Below are 21,855 nucleotides of genomic sequence, written 5' to 3' on the forward strand. Positions count from 1 at the left end.
CCTTCTGGCAAACAAACTAGTCAAGTGTGGGCTAGGCAGAATTATGGTTAGGTGGATCTGGAATTGGTTAAGCGAATAAACCCAGAGGGTGCTCACCAATGCTTCCTCTTCATCCTGGAAAGAAGTGATGAGCGGAGTGCAGGAGGGTTGCGTCCTGGGCCCGGTCCTGTTCAACATCTTTATTGATGATGTAGATGAAGGGTTAGAAGGCATGATCATCAAGTTTGCAGGTGACACCAAATTGGAATGGATAGCCAATACTCCAGAGGACAGGAGCAGAATTCAAAATGATTTCAACAGATTAGAGAGATGGGTCAAAACTAACAAAATGAAGTTTAACAGGGACAAATGTAAGATACTCAACTTAGGCAGAAAAAAAATGAAATGCAAAGATAGAGAATGGGGGACGCCTGGCTCGAGATTAGTATGTGTGGAAAAGATCTTGGAGTCCTTGTGGACAACAAGTTAAACATGAGCCAACAATGTGATGCGGCGGCAAAAAAAGCCAATGGGATTTTGGCCTGCATCAATAGGAGTATAGTGTCTAGATCCAGGGAAGTCATGAAATTGTAGAATCATAGAGTTGGAAGAGACCTCGTGGGCCATCCAGTCCAACCCCCTGCCAAGAAACAGGTGGCCTTGATTAGACCACACCTGGAATATTGTGTCCAATTCTGGACACCACAGTTGAAGGGAGCTTCTGACAAGCTGGAATGTGTCCAGAAGAGGGCAACTAAAATGATTAAGGGTCTGGAGAACAAGCCCTATGAGGAGCAGCTTAAAGAGCTGGCATGCTTAGCCTGAAGAAGAGAAGGTTGGGAGGAGACATGATAGCCATGTATAAATATGTGAGGGGAAGTCATAGGGTCTCCGCTGCCCTGGAGACTAGGGCGGAACAATGGCTTCAAACTACAAGAAAGGAGATTCCATCTGAACATTAGAAAGAACTTCCTGACTATGAGAGCTGTTCAGCAGTGGAACTCTCTGCCCTGGAGTGTGGTGAAGGCTCCTTCTTTGGAGGCTTTTAAACAGAGGCTGGACAGTCATCTGCCAGGGGTGCTTTGAATGCCATTTTCCTGTTTCTTGGCAGGGGGCTGGACTGGATGGCCCACGAGGTCTTCCAACTCTATCATTCTATAATTTCATAATCTCAGCAATAGTTTGGCTACAGTGCTCTTTATATTATTTTTGTTAAGCACTTTTAATGACTGTAACTATATGTAACTACACAGAGACTACAAAAGCTTGAAACTCACAACATTTTCCTAACCTTGGCCCCTTCCACATAGCTGTATAAAATCCACATTGCACTGGATTATATGGCAGTGTGGATTCAGATAACCCAGTTCAAAGTAGATATTGTGGATTATCTGCCTTGATATTCTAGGTTATATGGCTGTGTGGAAGGGCCCATTGTCTCACTTTGAAATGATCTCAGTGCTTAACATGTGTTGTTGATTGCTTCATGCAAGAATTTCTTCTGCTTCACCACTCTGCCTAGGCTGTGATTCCTTATCTTGCCCTTTTCCCCTCAATCCATTTTCTTTTCAATGCCAGGTTCACTGAAACTGACCATACCAAGCAGGGTTGCCAGATTTCTTTCAGTGCGTTTATGGGGTCCACAAAATAAAGGATGCAGATAACTGTTTTTGGAGAGGAAGAAAGACAAGATGAGAATGAATCTAGAATCACAAGTTGGGGAACAAGGCAAGCAGTGATGATAAATCTAAAGAGAGAGATAACACTAAGATCTAGGATAGGCAAGATCAGAACCAAGTTTACATCTGTGGAGTCCAAGAACAGGTATTACAGAAAAAATAATACAACACTAGAATTCAGATCAGAAGGAAAACTAGGATGTTTGCATGGCATAGTGAAATGTTGTTTCCTTAAAGGACATTGATGCCTTTATATCCAGGAGCATTGCAGAGTAGTCTCTGGGTTAAATTGATCTGAATGTCTGTTGTAATAGCAAGTTCTGATGGTTTGTCTACTAAGCCATTGGCTGCTGGTTGAAGTCTTTCCACTCTCCCTAAATTCCTTCAACTGATCCCAACTCTGGAAAATTATGATGGGAAAAGAAAGGAAGTACATTTCTTAAACCTAATGGTGTCATCTCAACTCATCCATCTTTAGAAGACTGTCAACACTGAATCAGAATGTAAAGTGCATTAATAGTGCTTAATTTATCTGCAGAGCACCTCTTAGCTTGCCACCACCACCCACCCCCTCCACGCTCATTCTCTCTCTCACACACATTGTTTTAATGGAATTGCTGAGTACAGCTGTGCTGGTGCTTGTTTCTAGGAAAGGAAAAGGAGGAAAGTCAGCCCATTTCCTGTGACTTTTAAAAAGCTGGAACATCTGTTTCAGAAAGCTGTCCCTGGAGCCCACTGGCAAGGGAGCCTGCAGGTGATGTCTTGTGCCTTTGCCAGTAGTTATCACTTCAGATGATGGTGATTAGCAACAGGGCTCCAACACAAAACAACACAAAACTTTTCTGTGTGACTCCTTCAAGAAAGTACAGACGTCCATGCATGTAATATATTTTTGACAAAGTAATGTTATATTCCGAAGAATAGACTGGGGTAGGAGAGAAAGAAAACAAAATGCAGGCCAAAGGTTTTAGTAGTATTTACCCTAATCATTTAATGCAGTTCAAAGCACGCTCCAAACTGGGGCAACCAGACGACAATTCCCATAAAAGTGCATGAAAGAAAGCCCTTAATGCGCATCAGCTCTTTGTGGTTTGTGTAATCACTATTCAGGCCTCAAACTGCTTCTGTCTCCACAGTGAAGCTTTCATTAATAATGGTTTTAAACTGCATTAAATGGTCAATATAGATATCCCCTATATACAGCCGCCCAAACTGTTTTTGTGGCCTTTCATCCTGTAGAATCCCCAGATCACTCTTTTTCTGCACCCCAAAAATGAATTGTCCCTCCTGGAAGCCTCCAGAAGAAAGTTTGCCTTTCAAATAGGCCAGAGCTCTCCTCCCCCTCCCCACTGTTTAATTTGATCCCTTTTTTCAGAACAAGAAACTGACTTCTGTGCACTTCCAGGTATTCCCCACCTAAGAAAATCCTATGAAATCATTAATGAAATGACACTCATCAACACATCAGGAAGAGGGCAGATTCTTCTATCCCTTGCAGCCCTGTTCAATTTTTCCACAAGATTGGAGAGCTCCAGACCAGAGGGCAGGCAGGATGGGGATAGGAGTGGGGGACTACTTCATAGCTAAAGCTCTGTTTGTATGGAATTGAGTTCTATCCTAGGTTGCTTTATCCATGGCTAAAATTTAGACCTTTCTCTATTTTAGAATGTTTTGCCTTATTGCTCCATGCTGCTTTTTCAAGACCATTAAGTAATATACGAATAGTAGACCATCCCCTCTGATAAACATTTGTACATCTCAGAGGCTACTTATCTTTAGGTAATGTATGCCCTACCTCGGGGGGCCCACCTTTCCAGTGGATTAATAAAATTGATGGTATTATGTAATGTTTTTTAAATCATCGGAATAGTTGTTTGACCAGGATTGTTAATAATGATAAATGTAGTACTGGATTAGATGGAGGCCCTTCATTCCTTTTGTTTACCTCGTTATTTTGTTCTCAAATAGACAATGTTCTTTTCAGTATAAGAAAAAAGACACTACAACTCAAAATGGAAAACCGTGTATGTTCTTCTGATTTAATGAGTGTTTAGGAAACATTGTTTCTTCCTACTCAGAATGCTGTTAAGGTTGTTATGTAATGTAGTATGAGCAGCAACAAATCAGAGGGTTTTATGATCTGTATTCTGTCTTTTAGTTTTGCATAAGGAACTCCAGCATTTCTTGTTTCTTATTTTAGAATACATTACCAAAATCTTTTTTGGAATGTTAAGGCAGATTTACCTGGGAGGATGTGGTCTTTCAGATGTTCTGGTGCCAGCAGTATAATAAAAACTTATTCTTTCTAAGCTATTTTCCCAATGGAGGTCTTAGCATTGTGACTGTCGTTTCCACAGGGCTTTGTTTTGGGCATCCTCAGGTCTCAGGTTGGCAGTATGCATGGGTTCATTGATGGTGTCCATCCATTTTTTTTCTTTGGCCATCCACATGGTCATCATCCTGCAATCTCCAAATGTAGTGTTTTTGTACTACTGATGTTGGTTCTCTTCTCATTACATGGCCATACCACTACCGGCAAAAACCTGACTCCACTTCCCAGCGGTGCCGGCTGGATAACCAACCAATGGAGCAATGGTCTGCAGTGATAGGTGGTGTGACGCACCAGCTCCAGTACAGTCGCATCAACCATGAAACTCTTTGTAGATAAAAAAACAACAACACCATAAATTGAGTTTGGAAGCAAATAGGAATTCAGTGCAGTGATATATGGTCTCTGAAATAGATTTTGTAAAAGTATGAGAAAAGCCAAAAACTTGTTTGAGTAAAATCTTCTCTTCAGTAGTATATCCACATGCACTTATGCAAGGCAATTTGGTTTTCAGTTATTAGACTGATAACCTAGTTGTCTCTGATATGTTAGGTACAGAGATTATGCCAATGCACAAAACATAGGAGTTCTTCAAAAGTGTTCTTTTCAGTGCCCAAGAACATCTACTCTCCCATAAAACATTTTGTTTCTATGGCATGCTCTCAAAAGACAAAAATAAAGTAGATCTCATTAAAAATAACATATTTGGTTTATTGACAACCTTCATGTATTCAGCATACAGGTACATAACTTGTCAATCCAGTTACAGATAGATTTGAAGTAGTCTCTCTGTGCAGATAACACAGGGCATCTTTCTTATGATCTTAACAGTCCAAAGTCTAAAGCATCTCTGCATTCTAAAATGGAATAGGAGCTCTCAGGAATCTCAGATCTAACCATGTGGTCTGCAGCCCCTCCCACAATCTCAAGAAACATAAAGCATACCAAAACATACATACATGCTATAGTAAACAATCAGAATCATATACAAATAAATTACCAGTGGAGGCTTGAAGAAAGTTGCTATTTCTAACAATAGACTCCTAGCAATAGTCTGTCTGCCACATTTTGCACTAGCTGTGGCTTTCAGACTTATTCAAGGGCAGCCCTTTGTAGAGTGCATTATTGTAGTCTAATCAAGAGGTAATACACTCCTGAGCTATTGACCAGGTCTGACCTCTTTAGGAAAGGGCACAACTGCTTATCAAAGGAACACTACAACGCTTAGAACTCTTACAGCTTGCATGACCACTAGCCATGCTGGGATATTCTGGGAGTTACAGTCCATAACACAAACATTTTCCAGGTTTAGGTTCTAAGGCAGACATAAGAAACCATTTCTACATTGCCGAATTGAGATGTCATGAGTCATGGTTTTGACCTTATTACAGCTAGACACGTATAGCCGAATGACAAGATGGAAACAAATGACTTTTCCAGGCAATTAGTTTTTCCTTGTTAAAAATAGGCTCATTTTTATTTTTGTGATACAGTTTTTCTGCTTTCTAGTTAAAATATGATTTAAAATGCAATTGAGTGCAACCATAAAATTAAACCAGATGATATATTAACAACAGACAAGAAATGTAGCAATGATTTCTTTGGAGAATATTGTGGAATAGTTACTGCATTGTTGAGGTAACATGTGAATATAAACACAAAATAGACTTAAAATTCAGAAGCATATATGCAAAAGACCGGTTCCACATTTGATTGCGTAACCACTGAAACTGAGATGCTAAGAACAATTCTGTCTATGGTGTTTAGCAAGCTAATTTATGCAGATGCTGCAGTCACCAGTAGGAAATACTTGTGTATGTGTATTAATTTAGATCTGCTGAATGGTATGACTTGATGGAGAGATTACTCGTGAGGCATTTTGGCAGGCCTATAATTGGATACTGAATTTTAGGATGCAGCCACTTTGCTTTCGGGAATATCTCCTTAAAAGTGTGATGTGCCAACAAACTACTTCAGATCTAGTGTCTTGTTGGTATGTCCTTACAAGTACATCCATGTAGCATTTTATAGCACTGTGTAAAATAAAGTTGTACTTTTGTTGTTGCTTTGGTCACATGCAGTGGACCCTCTTCAAGGTAACCAGGTGGAGGCAGTAGAGGATAAGTCCAGCTGGGCTTGGTTGGTTGTGAGATATAAGAAGGCACAACACAATAGATCTGAACCTCAATTTGAGTTGTGAGTGCTCAAGCCAGGAATTCTTTCAGGGTTCAGTGAGATGACTATGAAACACTGAAAATCCAAAGACAAGAATTATGAAACTTAGGTGATATCTAAAAAGTGCATATTTTTTGAAGAATGACATATGTGAGGGATTTTTTTTGTTGGTACAGCTTTAGGTCTGAAGGGTCATGGGTATCTTTAAAATGTGTCTTTACATAGTTTTTTAAAAAATCACACACACAACCACATATATCTATTAAGGTAGACAACTTGATGCCCTCCAGATATTTTAGAATACAACTCTCATTATCTTCACTCAGCAGTACCAACAGTAAGGAGCTGTGGGAATTGTAAGCCAAAACCTCTGGAAGGCACAAGATTGATTGACTCTTACAAATCATAGATTTAGATTTCTGGGGTCTGACAATGATGTATGATGTTTCTTCTTTTCAAAGATATGATGAGCTGCCTTTCATGCTACTTTCAAAACCCTCTAAATTAAAGGGATATTCATTATCTTGATTAGATGATTATGCAAGTGCAGCAGTTCTATGTAACAATGCAGTTGAGTATCCTCTTGTTCAAGGATCCTCTTACATGTGAGAACAGAAGACGAATCACACAAATTGATTATGACTTCTGTGGTAAAACTATAGCTGAATAAGTTACTTTTTTACTTTGCTATTCCCAACCTTGGTTGGGGGACTTAGGTAACAGTGGTTTTTCTGAGTAAAACTGTTATTAGCATAGATAGAATAAAAATGAATGTTGATATTACTAGAGGTCAGAACTTCTGCTAACTGAAGAACTGTTTTAAAAGAAGATTATCAGGTTTTATAGCCACTTCCCTGCTATTGGCAAGTAGAGCGCAGGGGGCCAGTGCTTCTTTTGAGTTTTTCTGGGACAGACTAAGCTTTTACTTTTGTCTCTGGTGAACCTAAAAGAAGTACCGACACCTACTACTTTCTCCACCTCAATGCTTCTTTCTTGCTCATTGAAGGCTCTGGAGTGCCCCATTCACCACTGCCACCATCCATCTCAGGGACCTCCTACTGTGAATACTTAGTGGCCTTTCTGTCCTGCGCCAAGAATGCATTCACCTTCTGTGGAGCTTACTCACCTCATTGCCTCTGCCATCCATCAGGGCTGTTTAACCAACATGACCATTTTTTGTACTGTTGTCACCCACTGCAAGACAGTGGCAGACAGGAGGGAGCTGATGCCTGTCACCTGGCCCTCCTATTTTGTCTCCCTTCAACTTCCAGCCTCAGCACCACACCTCTATGAATTGCCAATCTTTGATGGTCCTTCCAGTCCTCCAGATAGTGTGCTCAGGAAACTCAAGAGAGTTTCCTGACCAGATCCCTCAGTTTAGCAATTTCAGTAAATAAGAGCCTCAAAGCTTGGATTTGGGCAAGTGCCTCCCTATTTTTTGCCACTTCTCCTACTACTAAGAATGTCGAAGGAGAAAGGGGGACAGGGTGGGAGTTGAGAAGAGAGAAAATCTTTATGGAGACCCCATTCCTTGGAGTGATCCCACAATGGGGTTGGGCAGCCTCTCCATCTCCTTTTCCCTTCCATCTTCACATCAGGGACAAAGACTGAAGCAGAATCTTGCCCAGAAAGAATGACCATCACTTGCAATATGTCGCTTCAGCTTCTTTTATTCAAAAACTTGGTAACAGATTCATACTGGATTTTTAAAGAAAAAAACTGTGTTCGCATATATATTTTTTTGAATGAGTGTTGGCAGGAAAGGTGGTAATTCACATGTTTAGTTGTGAGATTTTCCTCAAGGAGCCCATGCTCCACCACTGTCCAAAATTTGATAGTGGAAAGAGAAGGGAGGAAGAAGAGGAGGATGCTAGTTCTTGTGGCTGTAAAAAGCAGACAGGACAGATGCTTCCCTGGCTGTCAGCACACTTTCCGTCCTTTTAGCAAAGTAGCCCACATAGCTGTAAAGAGAGGGAAAAATCCAAGTAGATCTGGCTGTGCTGCCAACTGTTGCACTACTTGGCCGACGCTGCTATCATTCCCTCACTATAATTGTCCCTATTGTAAGTAATCTTCCAAAAAACAAAACAAAACATCAAGGCAGCTTGGGAAAGCCATATTTTGCAGGATGCCCAAGACAAACAGTCAATGAAATTGCTTTACTCTGAAAATTGTAAGTGTTCGGGGATTTCTTTGCTTGCTTTATTGCAGGTAGCTGTGTTGATCAGTTTCACCCACAATTTATCCACAGGTCATGTTAAAATTCTTAATTTTGGCCTCAAACTCTGGCCTTGATTTATATGTGAGATCAAGTTATACATGAATATATATAGTACATTAAAATGTTTTAGAGGAACTAATGTTGATAAAACATATTTATAGGAGTGAGACAAAATTAATTTTGGGGAGAGAATTCATGTTTGGGTATTTTTGGAAAGTGGGTAGGCTTAGCATAAGGAAGTATCATGAAAGAATATGGTACTTGCCTTGGCAATTTTGTTATGATCCAGCATTGAAATTATAGCAGTGCTCTTTTATTAGCTCACATTGGGTCACAAGACATATATGAAGCTTATCATTTAGAAAATATATTATTAAACATTTGTTAAATTGACAGTTATATTCTATCTTTGGAAACAAAAAATTCTAGCATTTTTAGTCCATCTCCCATACATGTGATACAAGCACTAGTTTTCAGAATGAGACCCCAATATATTAGCAAGGAAAGATGGGCCTGATTTGTAAAATGACATATTAAGCTAGGTCTAATCCCAATGGATATCAAGTTGTTTATTTGACTATGCCCTGAAGACAAATTAAGCTGCCAAACATCCTCCCTCTACCACAGTGTTTCTCAACCTGGGGGTCGGGACCCCTGGGCAGGTCACGAGGGGGGTTTCAGAGGGGTCGCCAAAGACCATCAGAAAACAGTATTTTCTGTTGCTCTGTATGGGAAGTTTGGCCCAATTCTATCCTTGGTGGGGTTCAGAATGCTCTTTGATTGTAGGTGAACTATAAATCCCAGCAACTACAACTCCCAAATGTCAAGGTCTATTTTCCTCAAACTCCACCTGTGTTCACAGTTAATGAGAAGTTGGGAAAACTGTAAAGTACAAGTAATATAAGTTCATCTTTTTGCAAATTGGCAAATACACTACAAAAGATAACTTAAACAACCCTATCAGTTTGAAATGTTGCCTGTTTTGTTAAAATATTTATAGTCATATATTCTTCCAGGGATGTATATGATGGAAACATAAGCCTCAAATACAGAATGTGTGACATTATTATAACATTGGTTGATACAGTAGTATTTTATTCATTTTCTTGTGTATTTGACCATATATGCAGAGGCCCTTGGGATTCTTAGTATGCAATTAATATTTTGGCTAGGAAGGAAGCAGATTGTTTCAGCATGCTTATATCTTATGACATCATATTCCAGTAAAAGCATAATGAACAGAAATTTTGTTTGCCTCTGTGGCAAACCAAAATGAGTTTTGTAATTGTCAACAGACCATTGTGATTTATTTAATTACAATGGCGCCTGATCACACCAACTTGACGGCTTGTTATGAACCTCTGTTTTTAGATTCTAAGAACTTGCTGTAAACATTTACTCTTTGCATTCTGGGTCTTAGTTTAAAAGCTTATTTCCAGTGTAATAGTCTTCATTCTAAGGCTCTGCTAAAAATAGATGCTGGGTTTTAAAACTGATGTTGAGGACATTAAACTATATTTACAAACCTTATGGTAAACATGTTGGGTGCAGTCTGTTTGGCTTTTTGCCATATAAGCACCACTATATTAATTCATGCAGCCTCTGTGAAACTCATTTTCATGCCAGATTTTGTGCTAAAATTGTTACTTTAGTGCTTTAAAAATCCCAACTACTAGGATTGTGAGGGGTTGCAGTGGGAGATGCACATTGCATTTTGTATATGTGTAATCTCTTGAGTTCAGTAGCAGTTACAGTGAAGTATGTATAAGATTACATTTTTTTTAATCTTTGTGATTGCCTTCTACATGATACCTCCTTCCTAGAGCTTTTCCTTGGATTTGTATTAATTGAGCCATTAGAAACACCCCTTTAATTAGTTGATTAAAATCTATCTGTAGCCCGCAATTTCATTCTCAGTCAATATGTGGCAGACTTTCTTAACCATCAGAGAGAAAGCTATAATCATGTCTGAGATAGCCATTACTTCAGGCAAGGTAGAGGCATCTCCAGTGTTGCTTCACAAAACCTGGACTATTCAGACAGTTAAATGTTAGAGAGAGAAATAGAAGGAAGAGTGAGCTAGTTGTAATGAAACTAGCATGCAGGAGATAAAGACCAATGGAAAAGAAGCAAGGGAGTGCTGAAGATAAGCAAAACTGTAGAGGAATGGTTCTCAACCTGTCGGTCCCCAGATGTTTTGGCCTTCAACTCCCAGAAATCCAACAGCTGATAAACTGGCTGGGATTTCTGGGAGTTGTGGGCCAAAACACCTGGGGACCCACAGGTTGAGAACCTTCTGAAGAGAAAAAGCACCAAAATGTGAGTTTGTTGAGTGGAAAGTGGTCTTCTTTATGTATGGGGGGGGGAGGGGGGGGACAGAAGGAGCATTAGCTGGATAAAAGAAGGAAGAAACCATTTTGCTCTTCAAGAGAGAAAGAGCTCTTGCCTAGATGAGTCAGAAGAAACACCTAGGGCTTTTCCATAAAGAATATCAAGGCAGAAAATCTCACAATATCTGCTTTGAACTGGGTTATGTGAGTTCACACTGCCATATATTCCAGTTCAAAGCCAATAATGTGGGATTTTATTCAGCTGCGTGGAAGGGGCCCTAGATGTGTGAGAAGGAAAGAGCATTCAAATAGATAAAGAATTAAGCAATTTCTAACTCTTCTGACTAGTTTAGTAGTCCCAGCACATAGAAAATAAAAGATGACAACCTGTGATTTTTCAGATGTTCTCGAACTCCTGCCATGATTAGAGAAGTTGCTATAGTCCTGAAACTTTTAGAGTGCCACGGATTCCCCATAACTTCACTTAAAAGGATTTTGATGGGAAAATGGGGGCGGGGAGTGTGTGTGTGTGTGAGGAGGGGGCAGGGGAATCAATTCAGGAATTTGGAAGAGGTGCATCCTAGATATATTGCACAATGATGGCTGAGGATGATAGCAATTATAATAAAATATATCTGGATAGCATCAGATAAAGAAAGACTCTTCTAAACTTTTCTGGGCTGCCTGAAAAATAATGAGAATGCTTTGTCTCAGGAACATTCAGCTATAGCTCTCCACTTAGCCATGAAATCTGCTTAGTAGCCCAAAACAATCACAATCCCGATAGGTTTCTTGTGAAGATAAAGTAAAAGAAGTCAAATATAAGCAGCTCAGAACTCCTTCGAAAAATGGCAGGATAATGCTTAAGATAAATAACTTTTCTGACAAAGCATTTTTGTTCTTCTTTCCAAATCAACAATACCAGGTTGTGAGAATTAACTCCAGTGATTAATTTTTTTCTGAGTAGCAGTTAGACAGTACAAAAATCTTGTCATACAATGAGACATGCTGTTGAGAACAGTCAGCTTTGCTGTCAGACTGAAAGGGGGACATATTTTACTCAGGATAAGCTTTAATTCCCACAAAGTTATTCAGTGACTAGGTCTCAAAGTCCACAACAGGAAGGGAAAATAATGTTTACTTTGGCTTTGAATATTCTTCTCTTGTCCTGACATGCCTGGAGTGAGAGAAACAGGCTGCTTTACTTTGTTAGCACATTTCCTATCCTTCAGTATCTTTTGTAAGTGTAAGATGTCTCTAGCATACTATCAGAAAGTAGATAGCAGGATGAATGAACAGATACTAGATCATTACTGAAAGCACAGACCAAACCATATGCATCTATCTAGGCTTAAGTCTGACTAAACACAATGGGATTAAAATAAATAACAAAAAAGTGAATAATTTAAATATCTCTGTTCCATCCTCTAATGCAGTTAATAAAACCAACCTGACTAATTTTAAAAAGCAGAAGTAATACAAATGGTTTAAAGGCTAGAAGAAAAATACTAAAATAACACAGATTAAGACCAATTAAAATAGTTTAAAATGATTGTAAATTTGGGGTATAGTAAGGATCCAAATGCTTTAGTACAAAAGCATGGCATCTGAATGACTTTGGATGTATAGAGAGAGACCCAGGGTGGAGGGTTGCAAGATGAAAAGATATCCCTTCGAGTTTTGGAATCTTAAACATTTACACTTTTAAATGTCATCACTGGCATCTTGCATTGAAACTAAAAATTCCTTGGCAACTTGTATCTTTAAAACATGAGTCTCAGGCTGTACCTCTTAAACCTATGTAGCTAAATCTTCATGGCAGAAAACTGAACAAGTGCTCACATTCCTGTATCAGCTTAAAGCAGGGTAAGATTCATCCACAATTCTCCAGACCTTGATAAACAATTACTTCCATTTTATCTCACCACTGGCCAGTGGTTAGGCCTGATGGCAACTGGAGCAGATTTGGAGGGTTACAAATTTACCGAGTCTGCCACAAAAAGGTATCAAAGGACTTTTGGGTCAGCTTTGTGGTTTGTTGTTGTTGTTTATTCATTCAGTCGCTTCCGACTCTTCGTGACCTCATGGACCAGCCCATGCCAGAGCTCCATCAGCCGTGGCCACCTCCAGCTCCTTCAAAGTCAAGCCAGTCACTTCAAGGATACCATTCATCCATCTTGCCCTTGGTTTGCCCCTCTTCCTTTCCCCCCAGCATCATTGTCTTCTCCAAGCTTTTCTGTCTTCTCATTATGTGGCCAAAGTACTTCATCTTTGCCTCTAATATCCTTCCCTCCAGTGAGCAGACGGGCATTATTTCCTAGAATATGGACTGGTTTGATCTTCTTGCAGTCCAAGGAACTCTCAGAATTTTCCTCCAGCACCATAGTTCAAAAGCATCTATCTTCGTTGGCTTAGCCTTCCTTATGGTCCAGCTCTCACATTCCTTATGGTCCAGCTCTCACATGCTACAGGGAATACCATTGCTGGATCTTTGTTGCTAGTGTGATGTCTCTACTATTCACTATTTCATCGAGATTGGTCATTGCTCTCCTTCCAAGAAATAAACTTCTTCTGATTTTCTGGCTGCTGTCTGCATCTGCAGTAATCTTTGCACCTAGATATACAAAGTCTGTCACTGCCGCCACGTTTTCTCCCTCTATTTGCCACTTATCAATCTGTCAAATAGAATTTATATGGAGCCCCCGGTGGCGCAGTGGGTTAATAAACCCCTGTGCCGGCAGGACTGAAGACCGACAGGTCGCAGGTTCGAATCCGAGGAGAGGCGGATGAGTTTTCTCTATCAGCTCCAGCTCCTCATGCGGGGACATGAGAGAAGCCTCCCACAAGGATGATAAAAACATCAAGTCATCCAGGCGTCCCCTGGGCAACGTCCTTGCAGACGGCCAATTCTCTCACACCAGGAGTCACTCCTGACACGACCAAAAAAAACAAAAAAAAAAACCAAAAATAGAATTTATGTCCAATATTAATAAATGGTTGTGTGTGTTTATGTAATTTGAAACGAAGAATTAACTGTTGCTTTTTTCTAGATATCACTGCCCAGTGCCTAAGACTTTCCAAGTCCAGTTGACTGTAGGTCATCATGAGTTTTTTGGAGAAGGGAGGACTCGCCAAGCTGCTAGACACAATGCTGCTATGAAGGCACTTCAGATTCTTCAGAATGAACCAATTCCCCCCAAATTACCTGAGGTGAGCAATCTCTCCCCCCCCCCCCCCCCCCAGACACAAGCAAATACAGGTTAAGCATTCCTTATCCAGAATTCTGAATTCTGAAATACTTCAAAATCTGAAAGTGTTTACGTGGGTGACTGGAATAGTGACACCTTTGATTTCCAGTGGTCCTATGGACACAAATTTCATTTCTTGAACCAAATTATTTAAAAATGTGTATAAAATTGCATTTAATATATATGTATAATAATAATAATAATAATAATAATAATAATAATAATAATAATACAACTTTATTTGTATCCCACTCCATTTCCCCGAGGGGACTTGGAGCAGCTTACAACACAGTAACAGGATTGTGTGTGTGTGTGTGTGTTTTTTTTTTGTCGTGTGGGGAGCGACTTGAGAAACTGCCAATTCTCTCACACCAGAAGCGACAGTAACAGTGCAAACCATCAACGATAATGAATTAAGATAAACAACAAAATTAATTTAAATCAACAAAAAGTAATGAAAAATAATATACAAAATAGAACAGCATATTAAAGTGACACAACAACATAATTCATAAATCAAAATAAACAGTGGTGATGTTATAAAAACCAATTAAAACATCCCAGCCACTGGTCTTTAAAAGCGAAAGTCCAATTAAAACTTAGTCCCATTTAAATCCTCCTGCCATTAGATATTGCATTAACCAATGTCAAAGGCCTGTTTAAATGGCCAGGTTTTCAATTCCTTCTGAAAAGTTGAGAGTGTGGAAGCTTGCCTAATCTCCTTGGGGTGGGCATTCCAGAGCTGGGGGGGGGCACAAATGAGAAGACCCTCTCCCTTGCCCCCAGCAACCGTGCTTGTGACGGAGATGGAACCATGAGAAGGGCTTCCCTGGCAGATCTTAATACTTGAACAGGTTCATAAGGAAATATGTGATCATATATAAAGTATATATGAAACAAATGAATTTTGTGTTGAGACGGGTCTTATTTCCAAGATTATGTACTTATATGCAAATAGAAGTATTCAAAACTTTGAAAATATCTGAAGTCCAAAACACTCCTGATCCCAAGCATTTCAGATAAGAGATACTCAACCTGCATTTTCAAACTCTAGTTCCTATATTTAGATAATGTTGGAGGAGTGTTTGGAGAAAATACTTTTTTTCTGTTTGCTTGTTTGTTCCTTGATATTAGTTCATTTTAAGTAGGCTAAATTTCCCCTGTTCAGCTTTACAAATAAGTGTCATTTAGGTATGGCATGGGACCTCAACTGGGAATAATTTTCAGATGTGAGCTTCAGTTTCTTGGAAGGTTTACTCTCGTTTCATGTTGTGCCCAGCTTGAGATGAGACTGCACCACACCTCCACCATTTCCTTTTCTCTCTTCTCCCAAAAGAGCTCATTAAGACAAGAGAGGCTTCACAAGGTTTACTGAAGATATTATATACAGATTGTAATTACCTGTTAGGAATCATGGGGCTTATATATAACTAGTGTTGATCTGGTGACTCCTGTCCCCAAGTAGTGATATACCTACTTGTTGAATTCCCAATTGTGTGTGTTGCATGTGTGACAACATTCCCAATGTGCGCATGTAGAATTTTCCTGTGAAGAAAATACTGAAGGAAACTTACTTTCCTGGGCAACTTAGAAGACCAGGCCAGGTGAATCAAGAATTCAACTTTATTTAAGGAAATAAATTTGTCTCCTACTCTGACAGAATATGAGAAGAATGGGAACTTCAATCAACAAGCTCTTACATTCTAACATAGGATGCCAAGGTTGCCAAGTCCCAGCTGCAAAGCGCATGTGCTGGGAAAATCCCATGAAATTAAAGAATTTGAGAGAAGTCAGAACCCATAGCCATCAGTTGCCTCTAAACAACCATTCCTTCATTCTTGGTACAAAACGTATTCCCGTCTCTTGGCATCGTAGCATAACAAAGTATGCTATGTAACCTTTCCAGGGTCAGCTTGTTCCTTTGGAAGAATTCTGTTAGCATTAGAATACACAAATAAAAGAGATACAAGCATTTAGGGGGTTAGCACCTGCAAAGCCATTTTCGTTTCCCCCTTCTCTGCTGTGATTAGGCCTTCTTCCAGGAACAATTCAATCTATTGCTTATGACGTACCAAGCCCTTTACAGCTTGGATTCAGATTATCTGGAGGGTCAAATTCTTTCAGATAAACCTGTCCAGACTCTGAAATCTTCAGAAAATGGTCTTCTCTTGTTCCCATCACCCTCGGAAGCGTATTTAGTGAGGACATGAAAAAGAGTATGCTTTTTAACACCTTCACAATTGTAGAACATACTTCCCAGAAAAGACTGTTGCTCTTTCTTCCAAAGTTGAAGACTTTCATATTCAAACTGACCTTTTGGTAACAGATTGATATTTTGTAGCTGAAACATCCTTTAATGGATTGCACATTTTTTAAAAATAGTTTTTATTGAGTTATTTAAGAATACAGCGAAAGTGGGGGAATATTTTCAAGATGATAGAAAAGTAGGAAAAAAGACAGCCATGACACCCATGAGAAAATAATAATAATAATAATAATAATAATAATAATAATAATAATACACATAGCCCCTATCAAAAAAGAGGGGGGGGGGGTTTGGACTTCCTTCCAATTCTGCCCGTATAGTCTTTTTGTCTATACATCTTGTATATTCTATTTTGTATATTTGTTATAGTCTCAGTACAATTATAAATCCTTGTATCTTTTTTCAATGTAATCCTCGATTGTTGACCAGTCAGTCTGTTTGACTGGATTGCCTGTATTCTTTTTTAATAAAAAAGTTAGCCTGTCCATGTCCTTAATTTCATTTATCTTCTTTATCCAGTGGGATTGGTCTGGTATTTCTTTCAGCTTCCAGAGTTTCGCAAAGACGATTCTGGCGGCCGTTGTCAAATAGATAAATAAAATGTCCTCATTTGAATCTAACTTTATGATTCCATCTACAATTCCCAATAAGTAATACTCAGCCTTTCTCGGGAATTTTTTATTGAATATTGTCTGCATTTCTTCATGGATACTCTTCCAGTATTTCTGAGTTTCCACGCAGCTCCACCATAAGTGGAAAAAACTCCCCTCATGCTCGTTGCATTTCCAGCAGGCTTTTGATACTTCTTTATACATATGGTTTAGTTTGACTGGGGTCATGTACCACCTATGGAACATTTTCATCCAATTTTCCTTTAAATCAGTTGCATAGGTGTACTTGAGTTTCTTGTTCCACATTATTTCCCATTCATGCATTGCTATGGGTCTTTTGAGATTCTCCGCCCACTTCACCATACAGCTTTTTATTAATTCGGTTTCCGTTGACCAATGGATTGCACATTTTTAAAAGTGCCTTTTGTGTTTTAATTTAATTGTTTGACTATGTTGTAATATCATAATTTTTTGTCTGTTTTCATTAGTTGTGAGCCTCCATCTCCCAAAAAGGGACTCGGGGCAGCTTACAATGCACTACAGGTGCAGTATATAACATAAACGGTACATGAGTATAAAACAATACCACATAAAAATTATAAAACAACCGCTATAAACACATAAAATAAAATAATAGAACACAATTTAAAATGCATTCCATCTGTAGTTAAAACTAACTGCCATCAATTCACAAATGAAGTGTAAGAGTGTCACCCTCATATGGGCCCATTTCAGCCTATTCGAGGCCAAAAGCCTGCTTAAAAATGCATATTTTTAGGCTGGATCAGAAGGATTCAAGGGTGGGGGCTAACCTAATTCTTTTGGGAGTGTATTCTAAAGCTGGGGAGTCACTACAGAACAAGCCCTCTTTCTTGTCTCCACCAACCACACTTGGGACGGTAGTGGGATCGAGAGAAGGGCCTCCCCTGCCATTCTCGAAGCCCACCCCGTGTTATAGAAAGAGATGTGCTCTTGAAGATAGGCTGGACCTGAAGCATATAGAGCATATAGAGCTTTGTAGGTAATAACCTGCACCTTGAATTGAGCCCGGAAATTTTTGAAAGCCAGTGGAGCTGCTTTAGTAGGGGCATTGCATGCTCCCTATAGCTAGTTCCAGTTAATACTCTGGCAGCCAACCTTTGCACTAACTGCAGTTTCTGACCGTCTTCAAAGGCATCCCCACATACAGTGCATTACAGTAGTCTATTCTGGAGGTAACTAAGGCATGGACCACTGTGGCCAAGTCAGGCTTTTCAAGGTATGGTCGCAGTTGGTTTTAACTTCTTGTTTTTCTTTGCTTTCACATCATACCTGACTTACGGTGACCCCAAGGTAAACCTATCAAGGGGTTTACTTAGCAATATTTGTTCAGAGGGAATCTGCCTTTGCTTTACTCTGAGGCTGAAAAAATGTGAGTCACCCAGCACATTTTCATGGCCAAACAGAGGTTTAAAGCCTAGTCTCCAGTTCAACACTTGAACCACTATATCAGCCCGGCTCCTCCTTGAGAAAAATAAAGTATAAGTCTAATGAAACTGAGTTTTTGTTGATGATGATATTCGTAGTTTTAGAATGGCACTATAATGTTTTGTAATGTGTAATATTTACCACATTGTATTATTATTATATGATAGGATGTATTCCAAAGTGGGTGAGTTGCCTCGCTATAGAAAGGGTTGCTTTGGTTTAAGACTTGGCTTTTTCCCCCCTGGTTATTGGCACAGAAGAACCTTTATGCCGTATACAGAAATGGCTTAGCCTGAGAAGTGCGTCTTCAGAAACAAGAAGTCATAGATTCTCTTTAACAATATCAGACATTTAAAAATGTTTTATTGGTTTAATCATGTCATGATAAGCACAATGCTTTCATATGCTGTGACACTCAAGCCTTACAATGCAATTGCCCTATGCCAAAGATGGTATAATGATGGTACTACTTAGACGTAAAATGGTGTTTTGAAATGAATTTTTTCCAGAATATGGTAAAAATAATCAGCTTTGGTATAATCAAGAGGAAACAAGTATATTGAATTACACTTAAGCTTCCTGTAACAAAAGAAATTCACAAATGCCCTCATTCCTAAGGGGGGAAAACACATATACACAGTTTTAGATTAGCAAACCCTAACTCTGTACCCTGCGGGATTTCCCCTCCTCCTCATCACATTCTTTCAAATCTTCCAAATGATGACATTTTGATATGAATTTTTGTGCATGAGAATGAGATCACAAAGTCATTTTGACTCAGCTTCTGAACAGCTGTCAGATGGTTTTAGGCATTCAGTCTATTAGTCCCTTGGCGTATCATTAGTTTGCTCAGTCTTGCAGTTGTGCAAGTCAACACTTTGGTTATTTTAAAAAGGAAACATTTTAGAAATGTAAAGGTAGGTTAACAAATAAGGGCTGTTTCAAATCTAAATTGCAGATTGGAAAATCTGGAATCATAGAAATGCTATCATAGAGAGTTTGGGTGGGATGAAAGGATTAGGATATTGATTTTTTAAAAGGTTTAAAAGGGTGTATGTGTGAAATAGATGAAGGACGTGCCAATGGCACAGGAGAACACAAAACTCTCCCATGCCATTTCTCATTGCCTTTTGAAGCTGTTTGGCTTGAAGTGGAAAAAACACAGTTTTTCTCATGGGCAGAGTAAGAGTGGGAGTTAAAATGTATGTATGAGTGTTGATGTGGGGGATAGGCATAACAGTTCACTCCCTCTTCCCCAAGACTTCAATCACAATCATTGGCCCCAGGCAGCTGCTTTAAAATCAAACTAGAAAGCAAGAGATTATGGCCATTGATCTCACTGGCTATATCTAGTTTAATCCACAGCCAGAAGGCAGAGGGAATATACTTCCATCTTGATAGACAATATACATTTAAAAATCTGTGCTGAAGAGTAGTATTAAGCTTTTCAAAATCTAGCAATGTTTAGCTGTGATTAAAATTATCCTACAGGTTTACTTTGCCACAGTTTTCACTGAACACTTTGGAACTTAGAGTTAGTATGCAGAAGTCCATGCTAATGAAATAGGTGAAAGGATTCTTTGAAAACCCTTAATTTCAATGGAGTTTGATTAAGATTTTTTTTTTGCATTATGCCCTTGGAGATTTTCCAAAATGTCATTCATTTAATAACAATGCAATATCCCTGAAGGAAGAAGTGGCAAAAGGCAGGCTGCGTCTTATACTCAGCGGCATAGCTAAGATCATGGGACTATGTCTTATGTTCAGTAGCAAATATTTCATTTTTTTTAAATGTTCTCCAGTAGTAGAGCTGAAACAGTTTTTGTGAAAGCCCGAAGACCCCTGGTATTTGGAAAAGACAGCACTGGGTTAGAACAGACTATTGAAGCTTGAGAAAGTTAGCATTTTGGTTTATAGCTGTGAGAGTGGGATTCTGGAACATACAATTGGAAAAAAGGTAGCTAATCCAAGTTCTGATCTCACTTAGAAGGTAGCAGAAGATGTTATTTTTCTTCTTAGTCATTGTTAAATTCATTACAAAACCCTGGTCATGATTCATTGAGCCGACACTTCCTTATGTATTTTCATAATACATAGCATTTACATAGAAGATCCTAGGCATTCAAATCCAACTGTAGTTACATTCTGAGTAACACTTTAAATAGATTTACAAGAATTAATAGACTTATATGGAATTGTTATTTCTATATTGCCCTCCCTTACAAACCTTTGCAAAATCCATACCTTGGTCGAAGTCAGATACCAGATAGCTCAACAACTTCATCACTCCTATTGGTATTGCCTCATGTTTTGCTAATATTGTGACTGTCTCAGCTTGTGTTGGAATTGAAGATGTAGTGCACTTGACACAAAGTTTGTACTGAATGAATAAGAAACTTTTAGGCATTCCCCTTTGCTTTGTGTTGGGCACTCAAAGTCTTCTAACGCACAGGACAGAGAGACTTTACAGCTTTGAATCTTTATTGTGACTATTTAGGGAAAGCACAACGCAAACAGCAGTGGGGAAAGCGAGGCATGCATGGGAACACAAACCTGCCCTCATGAAAGAACTGCTGTACAGCTGCCAGTTTATTCCTGCCCAGCAGCCAAAGTGAGGCCTGAGAAGGGAATATGAAGCCAAGAGCTTCCCTACTGTGATGAGAATCACACGTAAACCATGGATCTTTTGGAACTACCAATCAACTGTTCATCCCCTTTTCTTTATTTTCCTTTTGGTGGTAAGAGAGCTTACGTGGAAAAGGTCTCAAGGGCTGTTGCTGCTCAGTGCCAGTGACAATGAATAATGCAGCAGAACACTTGTGTCCCTGTTTAGCCTCTGCTCGATCCCTACTGTCTGCCTTTGTACTGGAGTGATTTGAGAGAAAAGGCATTTAGTAGTGTACAGCTTGAATGAGTGCATTCTATAGATTTGCATCTGACTGGTTAGTAATGTGCAGCCATGGTTTTTAAATCCTCACCCACAGATCAATCAGTATGTAACTGCTGTACTTCCTGGTGCTAAAATTTTGTGTGGCAATACAACCATGGTTTGTTTTGCTAACCAAAGATTAAGGACTATGGAAAAAGTTGGGTAATACTGTGCTACTGAAACAGAATTTTAAAATTTAACTTTTGAGTTTTCCAGAAATGTGTTTTTTTCCATTTATGGGCAATATCTAAAGGTGGAATCCTGTTTATGGCACCTGAGCTCCTGAGGGAAAGGAAAAACATAAATGTTTTTAATATTTAAAGAAGTTACTCTCTCTAAGGGCTCATCTATACATACCTAATAACCCGTGCTCACTGTACATACGATGTTTAGCCACTTTTGTGGTTACTGTGGGGTCAACAGGGCTCTTCTTCCTGGTCACACAGTCCCCGCTACAGATATCAGCCTGGGATGCTATTATGGAGCTCTGTGGCCACCTGGGAGCAGCAATGGTAACATGGAAAGTAAAGTGATGGTCCAGTGGGGCCAAGGCGGTCTTGGACCATATAATGCCACAGGTTGGTGATGATGTGTATGACCCACCTTCAGGGTCAGTCTGCT

General features: G+C 39.3%; 1 protein-coding gene across 6 annotated transcripts in view; it reads left to right on the top strand.

Moving 5' to 3' along the window:
• The window catches only part of STAU2 (staufen double-stranded RNA binding protein 2), a 194,250-nt gene that overhangs the window by 21,562 nt on the left and 150,833 nt on the right, over nt 1-21,855 (top strand). For all 6 annotated transcript variants that reach the window (XM_060775483.2, XM_067467394.1, XM_060775487.2 and 3 more), the window contains exon 6: nt 13,764-13,923. In XM_060775483.2, coding sequence (XP_060631466.2) covers nt 13,764-13,923 — 160 coding nt within the window. The remainder of the gene's footprint in view (nt 1-13,763; nt 13,924-21,855) is intronic.

This window comes from Anolis sagrei, chromosome 4 (assembly GCF_037176765.1).
Source record: "Anolis sagrei isolate rAnoSag1 chromosome 4, rAnoSag1.mat, whole genome shotgun sequence".
Lineage (NCBI taxonomy): Eukaryota > Metazoa > Chordata > Lepidosauria > Squamata > Dactyloidae > Anolis > Anolis sagrei.